This window comes from Nestor notabilis, unplaced genomic scaffold (assembly GCF_000696875.1).
Source record: "Nestor notabilis isolate BGI_N333 unplaced genomic scaffold, ASM69687v1 scaffold5900, whole genome shotgun sequence".
NCBI classification, from domain to species: domain Eukaryota; kingdom Metazoa; phylum Chordata; class Aves; order Psittaciformes; family Psittacidae; genus Nestor; species Nestor notabilis.
This window is the reverse complement of record NW_009912352.1, coordinates 46,005-63,685: the sequence shown is the minus strand read 5'-3', so window position 1 is coordinate 63,685 and position 17,681 is coordinate 46,005. Positions and strand designations below refer to the sequence as shown.

Sequence of the window (17,681 nt, the reverse complement as noted above, 5' to 3'; positions counted from 1 at the left end):
TCAGGAATTAATTTCAAGGCTTTAAGGAGAAAGCAACAAGAAGCATAACTGCAGTGCAACTTCTTTGAGGCATCCTAAATCTCAGAAGGATTTTAGTCCTTTTCCTAGAGTACACTGAGATACAACATTGACAAAGACAACCACTAAGCAAATTCAAAGAAACCAACTTATTCAGCAGTTGCCTGGAGATACAGAATATAGAGCCATAAAACTGAGTTGGTTATTTCACATGGGGAGGAAACTGAAGCTGGATCCCACAGAATTAAGCCATGTTGCCATCTGGCAGGAAGTATGGGAAGATGGCTTTGCAGTTTGGAAACTGCAAAATTTGAACAGATCTCAGAAACTAAGGAAGCTAAAGTCACAGTTCTAAGGGTTACATGGCCAATTTAAATGTCTGGGCAACCATAATTCAGTTCTGATTTTATTATGGACACTGAAACTTCTTCATGGCTCACAACCTAGCATGGATTCCTCTCAGAGCACTACACTGGGATATATATCAGTAAGAAGAAGGACACATATCAGAAGAATGATAAGATGCATGGGATAAATATATTTAAAGATGCTAACAAAGACTGGTGTCCTGGGTTCAGCTACAGCAGTCATTTTTTCTCCTTCTTAGTAGCTGGTGCAGTGCTGTGTTTTTGACTTTCAGCCTGGGAACAACGCTGATAACACCGATGTTTTTAGTTGTTGCTCAGTAATGTTTACTCCGACCAAGGATATACAGGTTTTTGAATCTCAAGATTTTAACTCCATCATGTCACACCAAAAACATTTTAACTCTAAGTAGACAGTTGTTGTTTTAACAGTAAATTAAAAATGTCAACGAAGAAGATAATTTGTAATAAAAATTACTTAGTAGTTAATCTGAAAAACCTTGAAAGTAAACCAGCATTTTTTTCTTTTGTTTGTTTGTTTGTTTTTTTGTGGTGTGATGTTCTAAGGCATGAATCAGAACTGCAGAATTAAAGTTTATTGTCACAAAACCATGCTTGGAGTTTTTAAGGCTGCAACATACTCTTATTAAGCTTGCACACATACCCTACATATACTCTTGTTCCTTCATCCAAGAACAGGTTTCAGCCCTAAGAAAAATAAATACAACATGCCAAATCTGCTACAGGCTGCATAGGTGTGCCGCAGACAGAATCAGGCAAACACCTGTGGGAAAGCAGGTATATCCATTATTCCTCAGGGAGCATATTAAGATAGATAGCTTTCTGTCACACTGAAAGAAAATGGAGATTCTTTTCTATTGAAAGACTTCATCATATTTAGGATATGGTTTACATTATGGAAGAACTTCTGGCAATAACCATGAAAAAAAAATCATTTTATTCATCTTGATCACTGTCAGGAATTTTTCCATTATGTAAACAACAGCTCATAGGAATTCAGGCATCCAAAGCTTCGAAATAGCTTTGAGAGCACACAGCAACTGACTTTGCTGAATGCAAACTCGTCAAACAAACCTCTTGATAGTTACTATTCTAAGAAGCGCATCACTTCTGTCTTTGCCTGCATAGACTACAAAGTGCGTGAAAGGTACTGAAAGAGCCTGAGAAGTTGCTGGGGGGAGGGATATGCAAATTTATTCAGATTTTTTGAATCAGTGGAAAAGCACTTTGACCAGTCCTAGAGATGTGCTTGCTATTCTAAGCTCTTTCAAATGTCATTTTAAAATAGTAATAAGAATTTAACTTTGAATTTAGATAGCATCACATACATTAAAATATCACAAGAAAACAGCAGTACTCTGTATACCCTATTCAATTTTGACTGTGGTCAATTTAAAACAGACAGGGTGCCCTGAAATTAATATTTTTGGGCCACAGGAGAGTACTTTTAAGCACTTGTTTTCAGTGAGAAACTGTGCTATCTTTGTTTGGACATCATGTGTGCCCAGGATTTAGTATTTGGTCTGAAAAAGCAGAAGAATCAATTCATAACACAAAAAAAATGGCAATTCATCACCAAGTAAATTTTTCCAACAGCACATAAGATTGGGATGATAACACTCTAACACTTTACTAATAATTACTCATCAATTCTTAGCAGAACATACTACAATAAAACCTATTTTTCAAGATTTTTTGTTAATCTTTTTCCTTTTTAACATCATGTACTTTAGATTGCCTCTTCAAATTAGATATTAGTGTGGTTTTTAACTTTCAGATACTTAGAGGTTAGTGAAGGGGTTTATTTCTTTTGATTCCTCTCCCAGGAAAAGAATCTACCAGCTTGTTAACTTTCTCAGTACTGCTTATATAGAAGGCCTTATTTTCTTTTCTTACCTCTGCTCCAAAGATGCTGTGAGAACCTGCAACTTCTGTTAATTTCCTTGGGTATTGCAGGTGTTCAGCAGCTCTAAGGATTGAAGTACTGGGACCAAACAAATGTGAGAAGCTCACAGTGGATCCATGGAGCTAATAAGGACTGTGAGTCCTAAAATAGACAGCAGTGAACTTAGACCACCAAAAAAAAAGTATTTCTTCCAAGTGAATACATCAAGAAAGATGTCACTTGTTAGAAAAATACCTTACTTCTCTTTTGTCAAGTGGCTGTGTTCACAAGCTCTTACATTTTGCAGACTGAAACAGAGTAAGATTTGTTCCTACTCACATCTGAATCTCAGTCTGATTCCCATGACTATTACTGTCACTATACAACTAATACAAAAATATTTTCTATTATTCTCATCTTCTGCCCAATAAAGTTGCATTCTCCCCTTTTCTTTTTAATGTTGTATTTTATTATTTATTTGTTGTCCTTTTTATTGTGCACTGGTAGTTATTTATGTTTTATGTATGCTGGAAAATTCTAATAAAAGCACTAGGACTTAGAATAGAAACTTTTCTCTTTTTTAATTGATGGAAAATCTGCAAGTTTAATTAGGTAACCCATTGAGATAAATGCATCAACAAATAAATTTCCCACACAGGAATGCAGTACAGCGAATGAGAAACTGCCTAGCAAGTTTCAATTCACTTGGGTACCAAAGTATTTATATCCACCACATTTGGGCCAGATAATAGCTTTCTGATACAACCCACAGACTACAGAGGGAACCCCAGCAGGGCAGCTGATTCTTAAGTACTGGGAAATCTCCCACTGAATTAGAGCACACACATTTTTTTCTTTCAGTGACAGGCGAACAACTGCATGCCAGGAACATCCCTTAAGGAAGAAGGGCTCAATACAAACTGCTCTTTGCAGGTAGTTACTGTCTATGCTCTTCTAGTTTGCTCTATAAGAAGGTGGTCCTGAAGATGTGGAGAACAGAGAAGTACAAAGACCTTATTTAGTCTATGAATCTCTTGTTCACAGTGCAGGTTATTTGTCTAGTTTTACTATGTGCCATACAAATCCAGAAAAGAGAAAGGTGAGGCTACTCTGAGACTTCTGATGCCAACCCCTGGTAAAAACTAGGAAGGTATGATCTTGTAATTAGACATATCATGAGAAGGGGTATTGATACTTAGTACAATGCTTTAAAAAGAAGAAACATAAAAAATACTTTAAAATAATAATCACATAATATGGGTCATAACTTTTGTAACAAAGCTGGATGTTTGACACTTTAATAACTGACATAAGGAAGCAATGGTATTTATAAAAGACATTTATTTCTCATGATTCAAAGAGGCATTGCACTTTTTACTTTTGCAGCTGAAAAGCAGTGTTCTTGAGGAAACAGTTAAAAATAACAGAATAAAATAAGGAAAGAGCAGTATCAGTTCAGAGATTCCAACCTATCTGCAATTTGCTTCCACTTAAAAACATGACTGTTTCTTCAGAGCAATAACTGCACAGCATCTGGGGGATTTCACAGGATCAAATAACTTCACAAGTCCAGACCAGGCAATGTTTTCCTGTAAAATGATATATGGTTGAAGTGCATGAAAATGTGTTTGACTTAAAAGCTAAGATATGGTATTAGGTCCACATTTTGAAACACAGAATTAAAGGAAAAAATAAATCCTTAATATGAAACAGGAAAAACACTTATCTAACAAGAAAAACATACAAAGTTTGTTGTGAAAAAAGAACACCCAAACCAGGATATATTTTCAAGTCATTAAATTATTTCTGGCACTACCAAATGTTAGCTTACCACTCCCTTCACCAATTAAGGTTTTTTTCAGTTGAACTAGAAAAAAATTAAGGATCAAGTCCTACTTATTTTATGCAGCACATTCTAATACTGAAGCTAATTAACTGACTTTTCAAATGAATCAGGCCAGCTGGATCCGGTCTTCCTGTTGCATATGGCTTTTATCATTTCTACTTTTTCTTCCTAAACACATTTTGTGAATCAAGCAGTCCAAGATTAAATCAATGCATATATTACATTTAGAAAAGGTGAACTAGTGCTAAATGCAGCAAGTCTGATTTCCCATCTCAGAAATCATACAGATGTCTATGTGATTTAGAACTGGTTGGCATTTGGGAAAATACATCATTATTTAAAAATTTCAAATTGTCTCTCTGTAAAAATATCAGTTAGAATAAAAGCACACATTTACTACAACTGAGTTATTGCAAGTGCAGTGTGGCAGAAAATACAGTGAATTTTCACTTATGATAAAACGGAGCTGTTAAAATCGAAGTTTTATGGTGGAAAACCAGAGCTGTTCACATGAATGGGTTTAAACTTTATTTTAAAATTATATTTTGACCATGGCCCAGAGCAGAAGCTGGAAGATGCTACCATTTCCTCCTGGCAAATTATTATTTGTCCTGAAAACGTTTCTGGCACAGAGAAAGTATGACTGCTGCTTCTGAGTTAATATGGCCAAGCTCACAATTAGTGTTAGAGGAAACACTGTAATATAAATCATTACGGAGTAAATGCAGTAGCATTTGCTTATTATATCCCAGGTCTACACTTGTAAAATATATCCAGGCTGTATGTTAGTCAAATGTACCTCAGTTGACCTATACAGTTGGAAAAAGTGCACCCTCTTTCATCATTGATCTTAATTAAGAAACAATAAAAGGAAATCCGAAACATTTTGGACCTAGTTCAAAATATCTTGAATTATATGTTCTAAATTGTAAGCTTTAGCATGTACTGCACAATGTTTGTTTAGCATTTCCAATATTCTTTTTAATAATTAAATATCTCAATATGTTCTATAACTGAGATTTGTTGCATATTTAATTAATTTCTTTTTTACTGTCTATTGACTAGTAATTACCATACAATTAGAAGAACATAAACTTTAATGTTGCTGCTTTGCTGAAAATAAAAACATCTGCTGGGCATATGTTTATAAATAATGGAATGAATGCTTATACTTTTGCAAATATGACAAGAATAATAATTCTGCAACAGACTTTTGGTCGGCAGAGTAATAAATTGGCTGAAAAAGTCTCATTTCACTGGTGCAGCCTTTAGGTATCATAAAATATAATGCAAAAATACCTGCTCCTTGAGATAGCAAACACGATCCAGAAGTATCAAAAATTCTATGCAGGGAGCCAGAACAACCTTCAACTGAAAGAAAGATTAGATACTATAATGATTTTGGGAATGAGAGACAATACACTTCCAAATGGCTACACTTCCACAAAACAGTTCCAGGAAGGTCAATCATTTTCTAGTGGTTCTGTTGTACAAATGACACCTTGCCAATTTTCCCTTCAGGATGGACATCTTCAAAACAGATTACATTAAAGATCAAAAATATATGGAATGCTGTAAAGCCAGGAAACTATGTTATTTAGTTGGTTTTGAGACATTGTCCAGCAAGAAAATGATATTACATGAAGCAGAACAATTTTAAAGAGGGAAATAATGAATTTTAATAAAAAGAATTTTTATGAAATAACTGCATGGAGACCAGTCTAGGTTTAAAAGGAGACTGACATTTCATTTTTCAGGATAATAGTCCCTCTTGAAAAAGAATCTTCCATGTGTTCACTTTATTATTTTACTGACACCTAATATAGTTTTGGAATAGGATATGCTCCAAAGTTTGGAAGGGGGAGCTGCTTTGTTTTTGTCATTGCATACCACAGTGTAAGACAGTCCACCTCCACATAAAACTTAACAGGGCTTTGTTCTAGACTACCACATATAGACAAGGTAATAGTATTAATCCTATAACTTTTACCATATTAAATGCTTCGAGCTCATTCATTCTGTGCTTGTATTTCTCATAGTAATCCATTATACAGCCATCTGGGAGCTGCAAGGGATTGAAACAAAACAAAACAAAACAAAAAAGGTATCACAGTTATTCTGGTTACTTTTTCAAGAGAACTTTAAAATAAAATATTTTTTCCTAATTGAAAGCCTCACTACAAAATGAAATCTGTCTTTTGTTTTCAAACTAGCACTTTCCTAAGGTTTATAATAATTTTCCAATAGGAGTTTCTCATTTCCTATTTACAATAACTCTTAGTCAGACAGCAGTTTGCACTGACAAGAAACAGAGATATATTCATTATTCAGAAAGCTCTAGCAATTCTTAAATGAGTATTACACAGTAAAGTGGAGATAACACTCTCATTTCCTTTCTCATATATCTTGTCCCCTCCTCAGCCCCATCCCCAAGAGATTTATATAAATAGCTGAGGAGTGGATTCTGGTGTGAGAGTAACATGCTTCAGTCAGGACTCCGGGATGGTATTTCACATTAGTAAACCTACTGTCGGAGTCTGGAAATGCTACTTTGTTTCTACATGCCTCAAGTTACACGTCTTTAAAACAAAACTTCCTCTATTTGCTTTGAATTGCCACACATTCCCCCACTTCCTTTCCAAATCACCTGATGCAACATTGCCAGCACTGCCACTACAGCTGTAAATGTTACGGTTTGGAGCTGAATGTGACAGCTCAAGAACTTGACTAAGCCAAATACCCCTTCCCTCAGTTCAGCCATTAGTGGCCAGTGCACCAGAGAGCCAGCTAGAGCTATGACCGTAACTGTCCTTCACAAAGTCTGTTCTCTACAGGGCAATCAGATCACAACAACTTCCAGTTTTCAAAAGTCACGATATCTACTGTTATGCTTTCCACAGTCCTGGATACTAAACCAGACAGTTAGGAACCTGTCAGAGGAAGGGGAATTAGGTTTGCTATGCTATTGGTGATGAAGGCTGCTGGAGAGAGCAGAAGCGAAAGAGCCTGGTATACTTCTTTCAGTATTGGGAGTTTGCAGTGTGGCTACTCTGCTGCAGCTATGGAAAAAGCTAGTCCAAAACTCATCAGAAAAGTAATGGTATGACAGACATGTAGCTGTGGCACTGAAGGACATGGTTTACTGGTGGACTTGGCAGTGTTGGGTTTACAGTTGGATGCAATGATCTTGAAAGTCTTTTCCAATGTGAATGATTCTATGGCTCTATAACAAAAGACTAGGAAAGCTGAAGTATTTAATATGTTTTTGCACAGGTTTATTAGAAGAGTCATCTGACAGCATGTGACTAATCCAGTTGCAAAGACGTAAAATCTCAGCATAAAATAGGGAAAAAAAGCTAGAGAACATTTTCACAAATTAGAAGTTTTCAAATCAGGTATGTATTATGAACTTCACCCTAGGACAGCCAAGAAGGGAATGAAGTCACCTCAGAACTATTTATGACCCATTGTCACTGAGAAGTTCTCAAAGATGGTATGTCAGATGGCGAGTAGATGTATGCCTTCTATTATAGACCACTAAGCTCAAATTCAATGCACTGAAAAAACCTGAAGAAATAAAGAATTTAAAAGCACTGAGAGATAAGCAGATGAGTTATAGTCAAAATGAATTTGTCAGGAACAAATCATAAGTCAGTCTCCTCTGCATGGAAGGAAGGTGAAAGGATTCACAACAAAAAAACCCAAATGCTTGTAATATTTTGATTTAAGCAGATTTTGGATGCCATTTCGCATCATTTCATAAGTAAATTTAAGAAAAAAGTTTTAGATTAAAGTAATATAATGTGAATGAAAACTATTTGAATGACCACAACCGGAGAGTAGTTACTGAATATTTGAACAATTAAAAAGACCTGCTGACTTAAGGTCCATTACAAAATGCAATGTTTTCATTAAGAACTCAGACAATTGAATGAAAACCACATTAAGTAAATCTGCAAATGTACAACAGGAAGGCATTGCTAGAACCTAAAATAATTTTCAGAAATTTGAGTAGTAATTAGAAATGAAGTTTGAAATGCCATACAGAAAAGCATAATGGACTACACTCAGGCAGAAATAATCAGCTGTTCAGGATGGGGAACACCAAATGACAGTCTGGGAGATACAGCAGTTCACAAGCTGAGTGTGAGTCACAGTTGAGCTACTGCAAAAAAAACCGATCACCATTCTGCGACATGTATGGGAAAGCAGCCTGCGAAGCGCGGGAAGTAATCCTTCAGCTCTGCTTGGCAGTGGCAAAGCTGTAGCTGGAATAGTGCATCCATTTTGGGCATCAGATTTCAAAGAAATGAACTGTCTGAAAAATCCCTGAGAGAGAAAAGAGGTCAGAGACCTAGAAAACATGACCCATGAAGAAAGACTGAGAGAACTGGAACTGATCAGGCTAAATAAGAGAAAATTGAGAGTGGGCATAACAGTTTTTACAAGGCTATCACCAAGAAGCAGGGAACAGTTTCCTCACTGTGTCTGCCGTGTATAGAGTAAGACCTAATGGGCTTGCATTGCAGCAAAAACAACTCAGCCAAAAACTTGAATAAACTTTCTCTCTTTGAGGTTAATTAAGGACAGAGGCGGTTCTCAGTCTCCATCGCAGGAAACTTTAAGATTTGACAAATATTTTTCAGGAATGACACAAAATTCTAACTCTGCCTTAAAACAAGGGGATGGGTTAGAAAAACTTTTGTAGTCTTTCAGCCATACTTTTTAAATCTATAAAGCACTTTTTCCCAGCTACAAAGCCAAAGCTGAGTAGCTGATCTGGCAGTACTAATGTAGACTAAAAATAATTTTTTGATCTTGTTGATATTTTATTTTCAGTAAAACTGTGTAAATATCTGATTTGTTTTTTTCTCCCCCTCTAAAAAGTCAAACCAACTAAAATATATCAGTCATGAAATAAACAAAATGGTTTACTTAACCTCTGCTCTGTAAGCTTTTCATTTCAAGTGAGAATTAAAAGGGGTTTAGTATAATGACTTTTTGATATTACAGGCTATTTGGAATTAAAATACAAAGTTCTGTATTGTAAAAATACAATCATAAAGCCTTTCTGCTTTCGCTTCCTTTATGTTATCCATTTTTTAACATGAAACATTCAAATTAAAAGAAAACAAGCTGTGAAATGTTTGCCAAATAAAAAGCCGTGTAAAAAATGTCTCAAGTACTGAGCCCAAATGCTTTTCCACTCCATCCTTGCTTACTACATATTCTGATGTGTATAGATTAGGTACTATTAAATTAGCTACAGATAGATTACGTACTATTGCAAACTATGCCTCAGTTAAAAGTTTGGTTAGTGAACCAATTCAATGCAACACCCCAGCTGGGAAAGAGAGAAAGTGTCCACCAAAAAGCACTGACAGAAAAAAGCATGAAAAGGGTAACTGGTAGCTAGCTATATTATATAGTCAGTTTAATGGAAGAATACTAAAACCCAGATAACACTGGCTTTTTCTTACGCTGCACCAGCTTGCCACCTGGTTTCAGTCTTGAAAAGGTTCCGAACACAATCTTCAGCTGTCCTTTCAAGGCAAAGTAGGAGTAAATTATTGTTTGCATTTTCAGGAACAGAACTGTACTTACACATGCAAAGCAAGGCCTATTTAGACACTGGAATTGGCTATGCAACAGAGCTAGAGGACAGCAAGGTCTCCATTGACCTACTTGTAACTATACCATATTCTGGTGGTGGCACTAAAACTATACGATAGGCCAGACCCATCTGTTGAGATCACTAGGAAACTGTCAATAGAGCCCTGGGAGCAAGGTAGATAGTACGCACCTACGCGCACCCGAGTTAGACTGAAATCCCACAAACATTGAGACCATGACTGAGCATAGGCTAAAAAGAAAACGTTCAGGCACAAGGTGTGTGACAATTAGTGGTATCACACTTAACAGAGAGTATTTTTTCAGAGTTGTGCATTTCTCTAGACTAAGAGTATTTTGACTAAATGAAAGTCTGGTTTACTGTCTGACACTGCACATGCCCTACAGAGGGGAGACAGCCTAATAAGGATGCTATTCCAGTCTTTTTAAACAGATGCAATTCATCTTTGCTGCCTCAGAGGGACTGTTTTCCCCTGCACTGACTGCACATTTCCGTTTCCTCTTTCTTCTTGTACCAGCATTATCATGAACACTAGTAAGAGTACAAGAAAGCAGTCAGGCAAACCTTTTAGCAAAGGAGTGTCTTAAATCAGCTTGAAACATTGGGAGAGCATACCATACAGCAAATTTTTACAATTTTCCCACGATAAAGGTAGTTAAAAATAATGCACTGTAATATAGTGTAAAATACTGTAAAATAGATAATGAAATTACTGAGAAACTTCATTTTATTTAAAACTTTGTTTAAAATGCATTTCAAATAAATACAATCTATATTATTTACAATTATATGTAACTGAAGTAAAAATCACATCTCTTAAGATTCCTCATCAGACTAAAATGTTATGCTATCACAACTGGGATAGTATTTTGCCTGTTTGAAAAACAGTTACACTTGAGAACAGCATTATGCTCATATACTTTATAAGCTGTAATGCCAGTGTTACCTGAGCTAACTAACAAATGAACCAGGAAATCTGTGAGCTTAAGTTCTTTCTGTCCAAGAAAACAGTAGAGAAAGTCAACCCTTCAACTGCTGTAAAATGCATTACATGTGTAAATTCATTTAGTGCCTTCATTTTTTGACTGTTTAGACTCAGTTAATTGCCGTGTTAGAACGCATGGGAAAGTGGAGAGTATTGTTTTGGCTCTGGCTCCATGTTTGTCCTATAGCTGTACACAATAAAACCCATCAAAATTAGAAATAATCTTAGCAAAGGTCAGCCAGTTTGAGGTATTTGCTGTCATTTAAAGATATCAACACTGAATTTGGTGAGCGGTAGACATTAAGATTGTAAGAACTCTCAGGTTGAAAGTCCCTCTCTTTTCCAGTTTCTGCAAAAATTCTCCTTTTTAGTTTCCAGTATAGTTGTATATATTGAGGTTAGTTCATGTCTTAATGTATTATACAATTCCATTACTGACGGTTCCACAGTCTTAAGTATATGTTTTTTCAAAACCTTTAAAAACAACAGTAAAATTACACCGCGCAGTAAGATTCTTCCTCTTAATTCCCTTTATTTGCAAACTGTGTTTTATGATATTCCAGTAGGCATTGCTGAGGAGATATTACAAGTCCAGGGACACTCTATCATAAGCTAAGAGAAGCACATCTCCATTCACCCAGTGTCCTATTCTCTGTTTATTGAAATAAGTTTTTGTAAAGAATTGTCTTGTATGAAACACTGACCAAAATGATGGCTGCATTTTTTAATTATTCAGCACATTGTTATAAAATCACCAGTTATAAAATGCAGCTTTTTCTCTTTCAGCATCACCCCGGGATGACTTCCTACAAGGACTGTAGCTTGGGAGGATTAAAGTGGTGAGGGTTTTAACATAGTAAGCATTTTACTAACGTCATAAGAGAATACAGTGTGAAGAAGTTCTTAAAAGATACTGATAAATGCCAAAGAAGGGGAGGTGCTTTTAAATGTTTTGTCACAGCAAAAGAGCCAGTCACACTCTTCACAGTAGCAACAGTGTTATCTACTTTAATGGTAGCTTCTTTCAATGCAATTTAGCTGACAGAAATGGGGGGGGGGGGGGGGTACGGAAAGGGAGGGGGGGGGGGGTGGGGGGAAGAGACCATCACAAAACCCACCAAGTTCTCAGAAAACATTGTGGAGGCACTAAGCATTCTTCCAAGAAATCTATTTGAAAACAAAACTATTTTAAGTCTATTGGTATCCCAAATAGTACATCATGCTAAAACTTAAATTACAAATTTGCCAGTAATAGTTCTCTAGTTAAGACTCAATTTTCAGAAACTGAGAAACATTACAGATGAGAAATGAACAACCTATTAAGTCATTTGAATTTAGGAAGTAAAAGAAATCCATTTGGTTAAAGAGTTTATATCAGTGCCAAAATGTAAGCTTAGAAATTCTTCACTCAACTAATCCTTTGGAATAGGTTTAGAGAATACCACACTCCTTTGGTCAAAATCTTGTAACGTAATTCAGAAATCCATATAAAAAACTACTTTTGCCTGCAAAAACTTAAACATGCCTGTAAGGAATGACGTAAAGATTAGTCTATTAATTTAGAATGTTCTCACATGGCCATGGAAGCCTTATTATGCATTTTCTAGGAAGGATGGAACTGCCCAAACACCCTGTTTTTAAAAAATGCACCTTTCTAAATACTGTAATGCAACTTACCCTAACAAGCTCCATAAGGACAGAAGCTTTATATCTTGTCCCAGGCTCACCTGCTCATTTAATTACAACATTGCTTGTCAATGATGTGTACAGAGCACAGTGTTTCTTAATTACATGGGTCAAAATTACGAAAAAACATGCAGAACATTCTGTTCAATGTATTTTGACATAGTTGTGTTCAATGAATCAGAAGAACATTACAGCATCTGAAGCACAGCTGGTGTAGGACCAAACTAGGAAATATATGTGATAAATTGAAAATGGTATCATATGAGAGGCATGTGTGTGGAAAGAGAAAGGAATAGCCTTAAAGCCTACTTGCCATTACATGAGTAGAACATGATTAGGGACTAAAGCCAGGACAGCTCATGACACAGGTTGGACAAAGAGCCAACATGGGGGGCAGGCCTTCTACTTGCATGATCCTCAGACAGACTACAAAGTTTGTAAAGGCTTGTCAGATGGCTTCTGGTTTGGTCTGGAAAGGGGGAAAATATGATCTTAGGGATAGATCCCAAGAAACTCAGGAGGTGTTTCCAAACATTTTCCCAGCCACTGACTGTGAAATTATCTGCAATAATTTACTACTGCATTTTCACAAAGCATTTACGGAATCAGGACATCTGAATCTCTTAGCAGTAGTTTTTGAAAGTACTCTCTTTAAATTTGCAACGCTTTAACTAGTGTTTCCATCTAACACTACAGGAATCTGAAAAAGCAAATTTGAACTATTTTTCTATCAATTTAAAAAGAGCACTAATATATAAATAAATGAAAGCAAGCACAGCATAAATTGTTTCCTGAATATATTAAATATAATAAGCCCAATATATTAAATAGATTTTAGCTAACATTAATAGCTGCCTAATCTTAAAATAAGAGAAGACATCTCTTTAATCCATGTTGACTCTGCCATCTGAGCAATTATAAAAAGGAAACACATATTAAAACTGAAGTTCTAAAACAGTGATAAATCACTGACATCTTTAATATGCCTCAAGTGTAAACACACTTATTTTTGAAATTAATGTATCCTTATTTTATAAAAAAAATAATAAATTAACAGAATAATTTATTTTGTCTTAAAAAACTCAGACCTTTGACTATTTTTTTACTGTACAGTTATAGCATTGAGATCACTCCGCTCAGCTACTTAGTTTTCAGGCTTTACATGTATGCTACTGCTATTCATAGGCATTTGGATCATAAAATGAAAGCAAAAAGTCACATATCCATGCTCTCGTATTTTCTTAAAAAGTATCACCGTTTTCAAAACCCACTACTGCTATATAGTATCACAGAATCACAGAATTGTTTAGCTTGGAAAAGACCTTTAAGATCATCTCTCGATCTCTGCCAACCACTAACCTAACACTACCAAGTCCACTACTAAACCATGTCCTGAAGTGTCACATCTACATGTTTTTTAAATACCTCCAGGGACGGTGATTCCATCACTTTTCTGAGGAGCCTGTACTAGTGCTTAACAACCCTTTTGCTGAAGAAATATTTCCGGTTATCCACTCTAAATCTCCCCTGGTGCAACTTGAGGCCGTTTCCTCTTGTCCTGTCACTTGTCACTTGCGAGAAGAGACCAACCCCACCTCACTAAAAACTCCTTTCAGGCAGTTGTAGAGAGTGATAAGGTCCCCCCAGAGCCTCCTTTTCTCCAGACTGAACACCCTCAGTTCCCTCAGCCGTTCCTTGTAAGACTTGTGCTCTGGACCATTCACCAGCCTCGTTGCCCTTTTCTGGACCAACTCCAGCACCTCAATGCCTTCTCGTAGTGAGGGGCCCAAACCTGAACACAGTATTCGAGGTGGAGCCACACCAGTGCTGAGTACAGTGGAACGGGCGTTTCTCTAGTCTTGGTGGCTATACTATTTCTGATACAAGCCAGGATGCTCTTGGCCTTCTTGGTCACCTGGGCATGAGCTGGATCATGTTCAGCCATCTGTCAACCAACACCCCCAGGTCCTTTTCCACTGAGCAGCTTTCCAGCTACTCTCCCCCAGGCCTGTGGCATTGCATGAGGTTGCTGTGACCGAAGTGCAGGACCCAGCACTGAGATGTGTTGAACCTCATACCGTTGGCCTTGGCCCATAAATGAAACATGTAACAATTATTTCCACTAAATATATTAAAAGTTTCACAAGACTTAAGGGGGGAGGGGTGGAAGTCTGTCAAAAAATAACCCATTAGTGAAAAAGAAATTATATTTTCACACAAGTTTTGATTCCAGTATTATTTACCAGTTTTACCACTTGTCCTGGGTTCCAAAATTAAAAAAATAAAAAATTAATTAGTTTGTAAAACCACAAAGTTAATGTAGTAATGGGATGTAATTTAGGAGTTTTAGTATAGCTGAACGAGTAAGCCCAATGTAATTAGACATCTTTGGATTTATTTATCTTAAAATGCAAGTGTAATTAATATAGGAAAAGGATTACTTTATAAGTTAGTGATATGTAATATTTTCAGAGATTCTTATAAAAATAAGACAAAATTATATAAAATTAATTATTTATTATACACAAACCTAAAAGTTTTGGTTATGGTAGAGAAAGAAAGCAGTAACAAGCTTATTTAATTAAATACAGACCTAAATTCTTTGCAGAATATACAGGATGATATGACATATAAAAATTTAGCTACATAGCTACATCAAGGCTTTGAAATATTTTGAGTCTAACATTGATAGACATAAGGTATCAAATATCAAAGTTGCTTAAATTACTTAAGACGATAAATGAGCTTTTTACAGGATGTTTCTCTTACTGTGTTATTCATGTAAATGCTACCGTGATGGGTAGAATACCTCACTGAAAGCCCTTCACTGAACTGCCAGTTGAGATCTGACAGCTGTACCTTTTCGGGATGCTCTACCTGAAGCACAGATCAGGAAAAGACACATGGGTAGCATGTTTGTAAGAAGTCTGGTCAGGGTTACAGCAAACAGGGATGGTGGAAACTGAGCATCTGTCTCCTCTTGCGGATCTCATCTCAGGTTGTTAGATGGGGCACATGCCAAATCACTGACTTTTCTTCTGGGGAAAAGCCCCAGCAGCTTCAAGCTATGTGCAGACACAAGACTGTTCAGAACTAAAATACACCAGTCACGTGAGACTTGGAAGCTTGGTTGAGCAAAACCAAGTAAATCTGCAACAAAACGCTTGCTGACAGGTACATAAACTTTTTGTGTGTGAAAGCTAAGGTGACCCTGTCTCTGAAGTTACTATTACATCTCTTTAGCGTTTGTCTACATCTGAAAGGGTTAAGTGATTTGCGAAGTGTTTTGACTAAGACAAATTAACCATCTTATATGCTATTAGCCCATAGCAGTAACTATAGTATGAATACAGCAGGAGATGAAATCAAAGTGACTAATAATTTTTATTTCTGGATGTGTCAGGAGTGTTTCCAGCCCTGTTTATGTTCCTGCAAGCAGACATAGCATTAAATAGAATTCTCTACTTATTCCCAGACTGCACTTTGCATGAATCCAGGCCAGCTTCTCTTTGTTAAACAGCTCCAACCGCTAAGGCTCACTTACTAGCAGAAATGGATACTAGCTGGGTCACAGATCACCAAGACTCCCAGACATGCAACCATGCCTTAGCCTTGTAAGTTCCTTCTCCCTTTAATCACCTCAAAACCAGGCCATGTGAAAGATCTTTTGCTAATCTATCCCAGTAAGTATAGGAAATCTAACAAAGTTTTGTGTTTGTTTTTTGTTCTTTTTTTTTTCTTCAAATACTCTAGAAATACAAAAATATTTACACAAGGACTTTTAGCTGTGGCAATGCCATTTGTAGCACTTAAGTCACAGAGCTGAAACACGTTCTGTTGAAGAGGAAAGGGCAATTGCTCTTGCTGACTGAAAGAATCAATGCAAGTGTAAGAGTGGCCAGCTCCCCTAAGAGAAGGAGCAGGGATGAATGCTTCATCCCCGAGAGTCCCACTTTCATGTTAAATTAGGTGAAACAGTGACTGAAAGGGAAAAGCAATTTTCTAACAGAATTCCTCCCATATCTATGCAACACTGAATGTTCTGTCCCTACAACATGGAGTTTATAGGAACAGAGTGAGCTATGACAAAATAAACAACAAAAATAATCTTCCCAAGGCATCAATTTTTGGCCATTACTGGAGACAAAGTAGACATTTGGTCTACGTGGTACAGCTGCTCTTTTGTTAATTTTTAACAACAAAGCTAGAAAACAAATTCTGCATAAATTCCTCTTTGATTTTTGTTGTCTATGAAAGCAAATGTTTAGGCTTCATCACATTTTTAGCTATGTAAGTATTTTTTTTTCTGAAGAGAGGAATTTAACGCATTCTCCAATATTGTGTAGATACAGTGCTGAGAAATGAAAACTGCAGTGTCAGAACCACTGTTGAGGGAGCAGTAACAACTCTCCTCTCAGTAGTATCAAAATAGCACTGGTTTTGTGCTGCTGCAGATTTCAACATAGCTGGGAAATAAAAAATAATACTGTTTACATCAGCATAAAATTCAGTCTTAAGTATGCAGCCAGCTGTACATAAAAATGAAAAGAAATATAAGCAAAAATGAAGATTTACTTGAATCAGGTCTTCAGCAAGCACACAAATGTGCAGCTTGAAGTAGTGTTGACAGACAGCTTTCTCTCAGGGCAATCTGCATTTGTCCAGACCCTTTCTAGCAAAAGGCAGCATGCCTAAAATCAGACATATTGACACGAAGTTTCCATGCTTACTGGCTTTAAAGAAAATAATTTATAACTCTCTACCAGCAGAGTTTAATCAATGATTTAGTAAACTGATTATTGCACAAACAGTCCACTATTGTTTTAAAGACACCATTTTACTGTCAGCTGGAGTAAACGCATGATATTAGTGCCTGTTTATACAGAAAAGCAAAGAGGTAACTCAATTTGCAAACAGAATTAAATATAACCTTTTTAAAAGCCAGTAAACATCAGGCATAAGTATTTTTCTAAACATTGTAATCATGATTCCAATGTCATTTGCATTTACTTATTTATTTGGTTTTGCATTTTCCCCCTAGCTCATGGTTTGATGTGCCTGGAAAATTTTAAGTGATCTGGCATTTTGACTACGTGTTCTAAGCACTGCTTTACCAAAGACTACAACATTTACCTTAAATAATTTACATACTAGCCACTACTACTTTTTCTTTGATTTGTACTAAATTTGTTAATAATCTGTCTCATACTCTCTAGAGTCTCTATTGCGCAACTGTTCTCACA

The 17,681-nt window shown here is 36.3% G+C and overlaps 1 protein-coding gene across 1 annotated transcript in view; it reads right to left on the bottom strand.

Moving 5' to 3' along the window:
* Positions 1-3,779: 3,779 nt before the first annotated feature.
* The window catches only part of METTL25 (methyltransferase like 25), a 59,099-nt gene continuing 45,197 nt past the window's right edge, over positions 3,780-17,681 (bottom strand). The window contains exons 10-12 of the mRNA XM_010019080.1: positions 6,126-6,200; positions 5,435-5,506; positions 3,780-3,878 (exon numbers count right to left, since the gene is read on the bottom strand). Coding sequence (XP_010017382.1) covers positions 3,780-3,878; positions 5,435-5,506; positions 6,126-6,200 — 246 coding nt within the window. The remainder of the gene's footprint in view (positions 3,879-5,434; positions 5,507-6,125; positions 6,201-17,681) is intronic.